This window comes from Impatiens glandulifera, chromosome 6, assembly GCF_907164915.1.
Source record: "Impatiens glandulifera chromosome 6, dImpGla2.1, whole genome shotgun sequence".
Classification (NCBI taxonomy): Eukaryota; Viridiplantae; Streptophyta; class Magnoliopsida; order Ericales; family Balsaminaceae; genus Impatiens; species Impatiens glandulifera.
The window spans coordinates 2,372,373-2,386,586 of record NC_061867.1 but is presented as its reverse complement, the minus strand read 5'-3'; the positions used below and the strand labels follow the sequence as shown (position 1 = coordinate 2,386,586).

General features: G+C 27.8%; 1 protein-coding gene across 1 annotated transcript; it reads right to left on the bottom strand.

Moving 5' to 3' along the window:
* Nucleotides 1-310: 310 nt before the first annotated feature.
* On the bottom strand, nt 311-1,171 carry LOC124941623 (protein FAR1-RELATED SEQUENCE 5-like). Its single transcript, XM_047481968.1, has one exon. It carries the CDS (start codon nt 1,169-1,171, stop codon nt 311-313), a length of 861 nt encoding a protein of 286 aa, XP_047337924.1.
* Between the last annotated feature and the right edge of the window lie 13,043 nt (nt 1,172-14,214).

Sequence of the window (14,214 nt, the reverse complement as noted above, 5' to 3'; positions counted from 1 at the left end):
ACATGGAGACTTACCATGGCGATTGGAAAAAATGGAATTTATGGGAGAATCTGAAAGATGCTGCTGATAATATGCATGGGTTGAGGATTCATTACATCACCAAATTGTTAAAATCCCGCATCAACACCTACGACAATGAACGAGCCATTTTGAATTTATACCTTCCAAGTCCTAGTTAAATTGTTTAAAATATTTATGCTCAGTAAAGCTAAAAAAAACTTAATATAATGCTGAATTATGCTTATAGTTTATTGTTTGTGGTATCATAGTCAAATCATTTATTTGAGATCTATATAATGAGGCAATCAGCTCAATATAACGAAGCAACAAGTACAATGAATGAGGAAGAATCCTCGCTGGATAGTAGGCCACACCCTAGTAGAATGGATTGTCCGTGATGATTCACCCCTACAAATGGAGCAAAAGGCATGTCGTAGCGATTTGTCAGATAAGTTGTGTCGAAGGTGATGACATCGGAGAAGCATTGATAAGCAGCCCTGCATCTTTCATCAGCCCAAAATACATTCCTTATCCGAGAATCTTCGTCTAGATCATATACATAATAGAAATTTGGGGATTTGCTTTGCATTGGAGTGAAGTATTGAGAAAGTGCTTCCGCATCACCATTTCCTAACCTCAACTTCCGAGATTCTGAAATAAAGTTTCTACAAGATCTCTCGTCAAATTTCAGATTATCATAACCAACGGCTTCAACTACAAAAGATTGGAAACTTTTTGCGAGTGTAATTCCTGCTTCATCATTTAATTCCAATCTTCTCTTCACCTCCAAATCAAGAACCTTGTGGGATCTAAGATGTCTTGATTTCCCCGGGCTCATGGCATGGTTGTGCTCAAGGCAGACGCTGGTGATCTCGACTTCCCCATCGTTTCTAACAGCAACATTAATCCTTGCTTTACAATTCGTCTTGATAAAGGGTCTGGGATGTAAAATATTTTTTTCCCTTGATGTAAAAACACCATTTTTTGCACAAGCTAGCGAGAACCACTTTTGTTTGCCATCCGGTCCATTTTTTGTTTCGAGCTTACTTATACCGAAACCAGTACCAAGGGAATAGGCCTTGTAATACAAACGAATATCCGTTTCAGATGGAAATATCATCCCAACAGTCGGTATTTCAATGACTGGAGCAGATTGAATTAGAGGATCCATGCAGCTGAACAATAACAAATTGTAATTAAATTAGAAGATTTGAATTAACAATAATATATCTCTGTATTTAGATAAATATAAAGGTGGAATGAGCTCAATATAAAGGTGTATATATTTGTGTATTGAGCTCAATATAAAAGTGTATTGAGCTCAATATAATAGTGTATTTAGATCAATATATATGTGTATTGAGCTCAATATAACCGTGTATTTAGCTCAATATATCCGTGTATTGAGCTCAATATATTCGTGTATTGAGATCAATATAATGATGTATTGAGCTCAATATAACAATGTCAATATAAAGTTGTATTGATCTGAAGATAAAGGGAGGATAACGATTAAAGATAACGATGAAAAAACACAATATCAAAACATAGTAGTCATATGGATTACCCGAACAATGTCAATATAAAGTTGTATTGATCTGAAGATAAAGTGAGGATAACGATTAAAGATAACGATGAAAAAACACAGTATCAAAACATAGTAGTCATATGGAGTTACCCGACCACCGTCGATATGGTTCTCCGGAGCAGCCACCGTCGAAATGTATTTATATCGAGTTATATCCCGGCCGCCGTCGATAAGGTTCTCCGGAAGAACTGAATCTATTCTAGGGTTTACAAGAAAGGTTGTCTTGGAATGGATAGAGAAAATAGAGAAAGTAGTTCCGTGCGGTTATATTTCTTTCTCAGATCATAAAGCGAATCTATGTGGCTTTTTTTTACACGCTGGCAAAGCACACATGGCAGCCACGTAGGATTCGCTGTATGTTCGGAGGCCCAGCATCGGCCTCCCTATCACGGCCCTTAAATGAGATGTTTGGTATCACGGCCCTTAAATGAGATGTTTGGTTTGTGGATTTGATTACATGATATTGATTTGATTCCCGGATACTCAGGAATCATCCAATCCTCTCTAAATTGGGAGGAATGAATCTCATTCTTGAACGATACACTCTCTTTCCCATTATCTCCACTCTCCTATTTTCTCTCTTATAATTATAATATCATATATAGTTTATAATTATATTATACGTGTTGTTTTATAATTAACATAATAATAAATTTTATTTATTTATAAATAAATAATTTCAATTATTTAAATAATATTAAGGAATCATTCAAAATAAAATTTAAGTAATAATTACAATAACTAATAATAATATAATTAATTTTAAATATTATATATTAATAATAAAATTAAAATAAATTAATTAAAATATAAAAATATAAAACTAAAAATAAAATAACAATTTTATATAAAAAAATATTAAAAAATTAAATATGAAATATTTTAATAAAAATTATTATTAAAAAAATTATACCATATTATAATATATTATTAAATAAAATATTATATTTAATTTAAATTATATAATATTTGAAAGACTTTATCTTATATTATTTATATTTAACAGATAATTAACAAATAATTAGTAAAAAATTGAAACATTTCAACATTTTTTTTTATAAACATTTTTGTTTTGAAAAAATATAATTAATATGAAAAAATATTAGATGTTTATATTTTATTCAATTATGTCACTTAAATATTTTATATATTTTAAACAATTATATTATAAAAATAATAATATTTTATATTTTTAATTTAATAAAATAAAAATAAAATTAATCATAATTTTAATAACAAAATTATATTTATGACTTTTCTCTTATAAATCCAAACGTTATCAATGGTAATGGGAATGATTAAAACTCTTAACCAAACACTACACTTCTATCAATCATATGCATTCCAATTCCACACATCTATTAATCCCAATCCTATTATCATTCCTTTATTTGAACCAAGCACCCCCTAAGAAACTCATTCTAATAATTTAAATGGTAAAATTAATGACTAAGCCGTGTTCTCTTTAGGTGTTTAGAAAAATCCATTCAAAATCAATTTTTCAATCAATCACTTCTCAACAATCACATCACTCATTTCATTAATTAAAATACTAAAATACCCTCTATTTTAAATTATTATTTTTTATTTTATTCATATATATCATTACCTTTTAAGTTTTTTTATCAAAAATAATCATTACTTCTTCAAAATCATCACCAATCATTATTTTTTCCTTCTCTAGGTTTTTTCAATCTGAATAAGGCTTAAGATATTAAATTTAAGAGCTCAATTTTCAACTCATAAGCGAACAAAAATATATATATATATATATATTTTTTATGAGGGCATTTCCAAAGCACGTAAAAGTCAAAACTCATTATGCGTGTCATTTTCTCCTTCAACCGTCTAGGAAATAAAATTTCAATATGCGTAACGATTCCCCTTAGACTATATATATTTTAATAATTTTTAATTTTCTTACCTGTAAATTAATTCTTCAACTTATATTTTTTTACTTTTAAGATAAAAGAATTATAATATTTTTTTAAATATATAATTAAATTTGTATAATGTATAATTTATTTTATAATTTATTTATATTTTATAACTTAAATTTTATAAATTATAAATTTTTAAATGAATAAAAAAAGATTGGGGTTAAATATGTTAAGTTAATAAATATATAGATAATATTTTATAAATGAATATTTTAAGAATATTCTTTTGAGTTTGGAAATGCGTTTTTTTGAGTTTGGAAATGGATTTTTGGGTTGTAGATGAATTACTATTTAATGTTTGATGTGCAGTTTAATGCATTTTTGGTTTGCGAATAAATTTGTGGGTTGGTGATAGTCTAAGTAACAATTATATGTATGGTAAAAACTTGTTATTTTTAATTTTTTATTTAAAAACTATTAAAAATTCAACGAGACGTTATTCTCCCTTTAACTTAGGTTGGACAAATCTATATATATATAATGATGCTTAATTTTTAAAGTGTCCGGATTGCTGGGTCGAGAGCTGTGGTTAATTTGGATATATGTGAGAGTAAATGGATACTTGGGTCGGATTGTGGGTTAACCCGCCCATAAACTTAAAACTGTTAAAAATAAAATTAAAAATGCTATAGGTATGGTTCGAACTTGCAACCGAACAAAAACAAGTACAACATTTTAACCAACTAAGCTAATAACACTTTATATTTTAAACTCAACCCAAAATTTGATAAACGCGTGACATTTTAACAATATATGCTCAACTTTTTAACTAACTAATCTATATATATATATATAATTATGCTTAATTTTTAAAGTGTCCGAATTGCCGGGTCGAGAGCTGTGGTTAATTTGAATATATGTGAGAGTAATGAATATTTGGGTCGGATTGTGGGTTGACCCGTCCATAAACTTAAAACGGTTAAAAATAAAATTAAAAATGCTATAGGTATGGTTCGAACTTGCAACCTAACAAAACAAGTACTACCTTTTAACCAACTAGGCTAATAACACTTTATATTTTAAATTCAACCTAAAATTTGATAAACGCGTGACATTTTAACAATATAAGTTCAACTTTTTAACTAACTAATCTATATATATAATGATGCTTAATTTTTAAAGTGTCTGGATTACCGGGTCGCTGTGGTTAATTTGGATATATGTGAGAGTAAATGGATACTTGGGTCGGATTGTGGGTTGACCCGCCCATAAACTTAAAACGGTTTAAAACGGTTAAAAATAAAATTAAAAACACTATAAGTATGATTCGAACTTGCAACCTAACAAAATAAGTACAACCTTTTAACCAACTAAGCTAATAACACTTTATATTTTAAATTTAACCCAAAATTTGATAAACGCGTGACATTTTAACATTATAAGTTCAACTTTTTAACTAACTAATCTATATATATATATATATATAATGATGCTTAATTTTTAAAGTGTCAGATTGCGGAGTCGAGAGATGTGGTTAATTTGGATATATGTGAGAGTAAATGGATATTTGGGTCGGATTGTGGGTTGACCCACCCATAAACTTAAAACGGTTTAAAACGGTTAAAAATAAAATTAAAAATGCTATATGTATGGTTCGAACTTCCAACCTAACCAAACAAGTACAGCTTTTTAACCAACTAGGCTAATAACACTTTTTTAAATTCAACCCAAAATTTGATAAACGCGTGACATTTTAACAATATAAGTTCAACTTTTTAACTAACCAATCTATATCTATGTATATATAAACTTAAACGGTTTAAAACGGTTAAAAATAAAATTAAAAATGCTATAGGTATGGTTCAAACTTGCAACCTAACAAAACAAAACAAATACAGTCTTTTAACCAACTAGGCTAATAACACTTTTTTAAATTCAACCCAAAATTTGATAAACGCGTGACATTTTAACAATATAAGTTCAACTTTTTAACTAACTAATATATATATATATATATATATATATATAATGATACTTGGGTCGGATTGTGGGTTGACCCGCCCATAAAATTTTTACCGTAATATTTTTTTCACGGTTTTTTATATTATTACTCGTGCAAATGCACGGGATACATGCTAGTATAGATAAATGACTTTGGTCCTTGAGTTATTTTAATTGGCTGTTATTTTTTTAATTTATTTTATCAAAAAAAAAAAAAAAAAAAACATGACCACTTTATTTTTATTTTTTTTACATTGGGACTTTTTGTTACATTTTATTTTTATTTAATTATTTATTATATATTAAAATATTTTAACTTAATTTTATAAAATTTAAATTTTAAATATGAAAGAATATTTTAATCAATTAAAAATTCAAATAAGTTTTTATTTTATTAAATAAAAATCACAAATAACGCAACATCAAATAAAAAAACAGTGGTTTCATATTTTGGAATTGTATCTCAATTTTATAATAAAATATTAAATTTGTAGTTGGACACAATTTTAATGAGAAAATAAAAAAAAGTAACATTTATTTTATACATAGGCTCAATGTTCAGAGTTTCTAGTATTTATAAATGGAACTCATTTAAATGAGTTTATAGTCATTTAAATAATCTCTATCACATTATTAAGTATATAACTCAAAATAATATTTTTTTTCATCTAATAAGGTTTTCTGTTATGATTTTTTTTTTTTAATATTAGCTACAATCTTCAAAATTTCATTGAACAACTCCTTAATTGAATACCCAACTTATTTAAATAATTACTATTTATTTTTTTGGTAGTTAATTTTTTTTATTTCTTATTAAAAAGAACAAGTTGAATGAAGTGATCAGTAAAAAAGAAAAACAAATAAAAGAACAACATAAAATATATAATTTTTTTCAAATTAAGATTCATTAAATCTCAACAACAATTACATTTCAATTTGCACAAATCTAGAATTAACTCAATAGGAGGGAATTCATTTGTATTTAACTCAACTAAATACCATCCGACCATTTTCTGTAACTATATTGAAACTTCCTCTTAGCAACTTCTTGAGTCTTGGAATGTAGTTGAACGTCGTCATGGATTTCTTTGTAGAGAAAAACCCGAATATGAAAAAAAAAATTGTTATATCTTGATCAAGAGAATAATTTGTTAAATAAGTTTTCTTACCAATTTAATTTCAGCATTGTCCTTTATCAACACAAAAAGGAAACCAACTCAAAATATGTTAAGGAACGGGTTGCGTCTTACAAGAGAAAAAAGAACACTCTTTCCTCTCTCGTTCGATCGGAACTTGTTTCTTACGCATATTTTTTAGACGATGTCCCTCTCGTACTGACCTAATTCTTATTGAATTCTCCATGTCGAGTTTAATATCTGCACAAAACCCAATTGAAAATATAAATATTTTAGAGTGAATAATTTAAAATTAATTAAATTAAATTAAAAATAGTCACACTCACTTCCATCTCAGCATGTATTTGAAGAAGAAATTCACTTGAAAAAGTAGAAAAACATTTGTTAGTCTCTAATTTACTTCATTTACGCAACTAATAATATAAATAAATAATAAAAACCGCATATCTCATACATTGGACACCTCCATGGCTATAGTATCCATAGTCACAAAGGCAAAATTATGGACAACATAACCCTGCAATCCACATTTGACAAAATTACCAAAGATTTCAAGAATAATCATTGACACTAAAAAAAATAATGTATCAATACTCATAATCACGGTATACATACCTTATGACCGATCGTGTTGGTCGATGAATTTGTTGATTCGAATGTTTCTTCGTTGTATTAACAGATTTATCGACCATTACTTTCTGGATCGAGACAAAGAGTAGTTATATATATAAACAAACTTAAAGCAAACATGTCATTTTGAAACTATAAATACCTTCAGAATATCAATAGATAGATTCATCCATTGAAGTTTCATTGCAGACTGTAAACAAATCCAAAATAGAGATGAAATCAAATATATGTAATTTATAATTAGGATAATAACATTCTTATATTAAGGGCTTACAAATAATTTCATATTCGATTCAAATTGAAAGCACCTAGACTGAAGTAGAGTCGTAATTATAACGAACGGTTTTACCAACATCTCCATTCTGATAAAAAAAACTAATAAGTTAAATGATTCATAGACTTTGTTTGAGAAAGATTATTCAGATTGATTCAACCTCTCCAATAATTTTTTTAAAATACATTCATTCAAAATAGTAATTAAAATTTTATCTTAGTATTAACATCGATGTAATGTTTTTTTTAATGGGTGGTATCGTTTATTATACGGTCATGTTACCCATTTTCTAGTTGAGTTTTGTTAAAAATTTGTAAAACAAACGCATGAGATAATAAAAATTGAACCAGTAATTTTATAACAATAAAATTTACTTAAAAATAAGTAATTTGATAAGATATAGTGTACGATCTAACAAATAATCTACCATTTTTATCAAATCAAAAAAAGAAAGTATGTATACATAGGATCAAAATTTTAATCAGAGTCACTTCTTCGATGACTTCCACAAAGAGTAACACAGATAAATCAGAACGAAAGAAATAAAATATTTGTAAATTTTTTTATATAGATTTAAAAATATAAAGTCACCTAGATATGTGATAACATAAATATATAAATTGAGACTGAGATAGAATATTTTGCTAACACTCTCGATTATCTAAACACGGCGGTTGAGATAGATTGAGTCTATAACTCTACTAATAACAAGCGAAAACGAAGATAGAGAATTCTCAGAAACTCGAAGAGGCGGCGCTGAAGGGTACGAGGAAAAGAAAGCACATTGCCTAGGGTATGATTTAGAAATGTGAGAGGATGAATGCTATTTATAGAACCCTAATTGGAGTTAAGGCCTTATTTGTTTATAGAATTAATTTAACTTACTAGTTTTATATATTGGTTTGTTATTACTATGTTTAATAAATTTAAAATGGAGTTAAATATAATATTTACAACTTTTATAGAACAAAGTTATCTACAAACCTACTTTCTAATATTTTCTCAATCTCCAAATATTATATTTTTACACTATTTTTAATACATTATTTTCATTTCAATTTTCATATTTTATTTCCAAACATTTTAACTTTTTTTTTTAAAAAAAAATCACATTAGTTTATATTTAACCCCCAACTTCAATTTAGAATTAAATTAACCTAAAATTATTGGTTTTAATTGATTTTGGTCCTGACCTCAATTTGGAATTAAATTAATTTAAAATCATTGTTTTTAATTGATTTTGATCTTAATTTATTTTTTATCAATTATTCCCCAACTTTGGTTTAAAGTAAAATCGTCTCAAATAATCTAATTTATTTTACTTTATTTCTTTATACTTCTTACTAAATGCTACCATTTCTCTAATGATTATTTTTTGATATGTAATTTCTTATTTCAATTAAATGACTTCAATTATGATAACAAAACTAATCAAAACTGAACATATATATGTCAGGTAATTTATTTATTTATTTCTTTGAAACTTTGTTTAAGGATCTTAATTAGAAAATGAGAGTTTAACTAGTAACTACCATCATATCTTTATTTTTAAACATTTAAAAAAAAAAATCTTAAAAAAAGCATGTTAACTAGTGGTGAACTATATATCCTTATATTTAATTCTTAGTGGCAACACATTATTTATTCTGATTTAGTTTTGTATAAATATTTTTGATAAAGATAAAAACAAGTTACTATTATTCTAGGATAAAAGTAGTTAATTAGTTTTAAAAAATGATAAAATTAATTTATCTTAGCGGAAAAAAAGGTAAACATAACAAATAGAAAAACATTGGGTCACAAAGAAGCAATGACCAAAATTCACCGAGATTTTATTTATGTTTAATTATTAAAATGTTAAATTTTAAAAATATCATGGGTCTCCTTAATTCAAAATGTTAAATTTTATTATTGTTATGTATTATTTAATTTTATTTTTTTAAATCGTTTTGCAAAATGATAATCATGACATGTATATTAAACGTGTATTAAACGTGTGAAAAATATATTAAACGTGTATAAATGTGAGAAACGTGTTAAACGTGCCAAAAACATGTTAAACGTGTTAAACGTGCCAAAAATATGAAAAACGTATTAAATATGTTAAAAATGTGTTAAAAGTGCCAAAAACATAAATAAAAAACGTGTGAAACATGTTAAAAACGTGTCAAAAACGTGAAAAATATGTTTAACGTATTAAATGTGCCAAAAACATGAAAAACGTATCAAAATTTGTTAAATGTGTCGTAATCGGAAAAACGTGTCAAACATGTCAAAAACGTGTTAAACGTGTCAAAACGTGTTAAACGTGCCAAAAACTTGTTAAACGCCAAAAACGTAAAAACGTGTTAAACATGTTTAAAAAATGTCTAAAATGTGAAAAACATGTTAAATTATCGAAACGTGTTAAACGTGCCAAAACGTGTCAAAATGTGTTAAATGTGTTAAATGTGTCGTAATCGTGAAAAATGTGTCAAACGTGCCAAAAACTTGAAAACATGTTAAACATGTCAAAAACGTGTTAAACGTGCCAAAAATGTGAAAATCGTGTTAAACATGTTAAAAACGTGTTAAAAACGTGAAAACATGTTAAATTGTCAAAACGTGTTAAACATGCCAAAAACGTGAAAAACATGTCAAAATGTGTTAAATATGTCGTAATTGTGAAAAACGTGTCAAACGTGTCAAAAACATGTTAAACGTGCCAAAATCGTGAAAACGTGTTAAATGTGTGAAAATCACTGGTAAAAAAAGGAGCTTTACCGACGGTTTTTTCCGAAGGTTTTGTAAACCTCTCCTAAATACTCCCGAGAGGAACAAATCCTTCGGGATTAAAAATAGATTCCGAGTGGGGTGTAAAACCTTCGGGTTTATTAATTATTACCGAAAGTTCTACAAAGAACTTTCGGTTTTTACCTTCCCAAAAAACCCAAAAAAATTCTAAGTGTTGGATGTGGGTTATTTGCGAAGGTTTTAGGAAAAACCTTCGGTTTTGAAATCCCTTGGTTTTTTAATTGCGAAGGTTATTCAAAGACCCTTCGGTTTTGCCTTTTTTGAAAATTTCATTTCCGAAAGTTTTACAAAGAACCTTCGGTTTTGCTCATTAAAAAAAATCAAATTTTTGAAATTGGTTTTTCCGAAGGTTTTATAATAAACCCTCGTTTTGACTAATATCAAAACCGAAAGTTTTATGAAAACCTTCGGCCTCGACCTCTATAAATACAAACCCTAACCCTTCTCTTTTTCATTCCGCTTCTCTCCTTTCTCTCTCTTCCGCCTCCGCCGTCGCCTGCCTCTTCCAAGCCAAGCCGCGGGTTCTTCTCCTCTCTTCAGGTAATTTGTTTGATTTGTTTTTTTTGTTTTGTTTATTGTAAGATTTAGATTTTTCTTAAGTTTGTATATATATATATATATATATATATATTATAGATCTAGATTTATGTTAGTTTACGTTATTTTGTTTGATGGATATATATATACATATATACATATATCTGAAATGCATTTAGGATATGGGTGATGATTCGACATGGAAGAGACTTCGGCGTACACCGGAGAAACTGCATCCGTGTTACCAGAATCTGATAACACAATCAGAAATTGCGGCACGTGAGGAAGAGGTCAGAAAGATGACGCTGGAAATGGAACAAATCCGACTAAGAGGATGCCGAAAGAGGTCGTTTGCTGAGTGAAATCAAAGCGGACCGGGCCGAAATGTCTCAGAGATTAGAGAATCTCGAACAAGAACTTGTCTTGTTGAGGAGTCGACTGAATCAACCACCCGCTCCTTCCACCCCATCTAATAATTAATTTGTAGATTTATTATGGATTTATTATGGGTTTATGACAGTTATGTTTTAATATTTATGAATTATTGTTATTATGTTTGTTTGGTTTGGTTTAATATGTTTTATTAATTAATTATGTTTTTGTTGACTTTTCATATTTTTTTAAAGAAAAACCGCATCGCCAAAACCGAAAGTTTATTTGAAAACCTTCGGTTTTGACCCATTTTTTTAGGTAAAAACCGAAGGTTTTCAAATGAACCTTCGGTTTTGTCCTTACATTAAAAAAATTAGATTTTTTTGTAAGTATGGGGAAGGGTAAAAACCGAAGGTTTTCAAATGAACCTTCGGTTTTGACCCCTGTTTAAAAAAATCTGAAAATTTTCTAAGTATAGGGAAGGGTAAAAACCGAAGGTTTTCAAATAAACCTTCGGTTTTTACATTACATTAAAAAAATCTGAAGGGTAAAAACCGAAGGTTTTCAAATAAACCTTCGGTTTTTACATTACATTAAAAAAATCTGAAGGGTAAAAACCGAAGGTTTTCAAATAAACCTTCGGTTTTTACCTTACATTAAAAAAATCTGAAAATTTTCTAAGTATGGGGAAGGGTAAAAACCGAAGGTTTTCAAATAAACCTTCGGTTTTTACCTTACATTAAAAAAATCTGATTTTTTTCTAAGTATGGGGAAGGGTAAAAACCGAAGGTTTTCAAATAAACCTTCGGTTTTACATTACATTAAAAAATCTGAAGGGTAAAAACTGAAGGTTTTCAAATAAACCTTCGGTTTTTACCTTACATTAAAAAAATATGAAAATTTTCTAAGTATGGGGAAGGGTAAAAACCGAAGGTTTTCAAATAAACCTTCGGTTTTTACCTTACATTAAAAAAATCTGATTTTTTTCTAAGTATGGGGAAGGGTAAAAACCGAAGGTTTTCAAATAAACCTTCGGTTTTTACATTACATTAAAAAAATCTGAAGGGTAAAAACCGAAGGTTTTCAAATAAACCTTCGGTTTTTACCTTACATTAAAAAAATCTGAAAATTTTCTAAGTATGGGGAAGGGTAAAAACCGAAGGTTTTCAAATATACCTTCGGTTTTTACCTTACATTAAAAAAATCTGATTTTTTTCTAAGTATGGGGAAGGGTAAAAACTGAAGGTTTTCAAATAAACTTTCGGTTTTTACATTACATTAAAAAAATCTAAAGGGTAAAAACCGAAGGTTTTCAAATAAACCTTCGGTTTTTACCTTACATTAAAAAAATCTGAAAATTTTCTAAGTATGGGGAAGGGTAAAAACCGAAGGTTTTCAAATAAACCTTCGGTTTTTACCTTACATTAAAAAAATCTGATTTTTTCTAAGTATGGGGAAGGGTAAAAACCGAAGGTTTTCAAATAAACCTTCGGTTTTTACATTACATTAAAAAAATCTGAAGGGTAAAAACCGAAGGTTTTCAAATAAACCTTCGGTTTTTACCTTACATTAAAAAAATCTGAAAATTTTCTAAGTATGGGGAAGGGTAAAAACCGAAGGTTTTCAAATAAACCTTCGGTTTTTACCTTACATTAAAAAAATCGGAAAATTTTCTAAGTATGGGGAAGGGTAAAAACCGAAGGTTTTCAAATAAACCTTCGGTTTTTACCTTACATTAAAAAAATCTGATTTTTTTCTAAGTATGGGGAAGGGTAAAAACCGAAGGTTTTCAAATAAACCTTTGGTTTTTACCTTACATTAAAAAAATCGGAAAATTTTCTAAGTATGGGGAAGGGTAAAAACCGAAGGTTTTCAAATGAACTTTCGGTTTTGACCCTAGTTTAAACCGTGAGGTTTCCTTAAAACTTTCGGTGACACGCAAAAAACCGAAAGTTTTAATATTAACTTTCGGTGTTACCAAATCATAATTTGGAAAATTATTTGTTTGATACACTCCAATCTAGAATCTTAATTAATCTAATAAAGTGTGTGTTGTTTTTTAAAAATTAAGATTGTGTTTAATGTTAAAATGTTTATGATTGTGTTTGATTATATAAAGAAGTGTATTTATATGTTTGTGTTTATATATGATGACATGAATGTGTATAAAGTTTGATCATATGGGTGATGTGTTAAGGTATTAAATGTGTTAAATTAATAATGTTCAAAGCCATTAGAAGATTATGAACCAATTAATTTAACAATTTGTGACATGGAAATTCCGAGAGTTTTGAGTAAAACTTTCGGAAATACCCATAAAAACCGAGAGTTTTATGATTAACTCTCGGAATTAATATGTCCCAAATTGTTAAATTAATTGGTTTTTTTGGTTATAATCTAGACTCCTAACTAATATTATCAAGTGTGTGTTTTATTTTAAAATTTTAGTTTGTGTTTAATGTTAAAATGTTCAAGAATGTGTTAGATCATAAAGAGAAGTGTATATGAATGTTTATGTAGGATTATTCTATGTATTTGTGTAATGTTTGATCATATGGATTGAGAAATGTTTTAAGGATATCAAATGTGTTAAATTCATGTTGTTCATCGTTATTAGAAAGTGAGAATCCAAATAATTTAACAATTTGTCATGTTCTAAAACCGAAAGTTAAATAAATAACTTTCGGAAATATGCATAAAATACGATAGATTTACTAAAACCTCTCGGTTTTGTGCATTTAATTTTAATAGTAAAAATGTAAACAAATAATCAAAACCGAGAGTTTTATGAAAACTCTCGGAATTTTAATATCCAAAAACCGAGAGTTTTCTTATAACTCTCGGTTTTGATTATTTTCATAAAACCGAGAGTTATATGAAAACTCTCGGTTTTTGGATATTTAAATTCCGAGAGTTTTCATAAAACTCTCGGGAATCAACTATTTAATTAAAAAAACCCTTCTTTCTTTCTTCCCCGTTTTTTCTTCTTCGATCCTTCTCTCT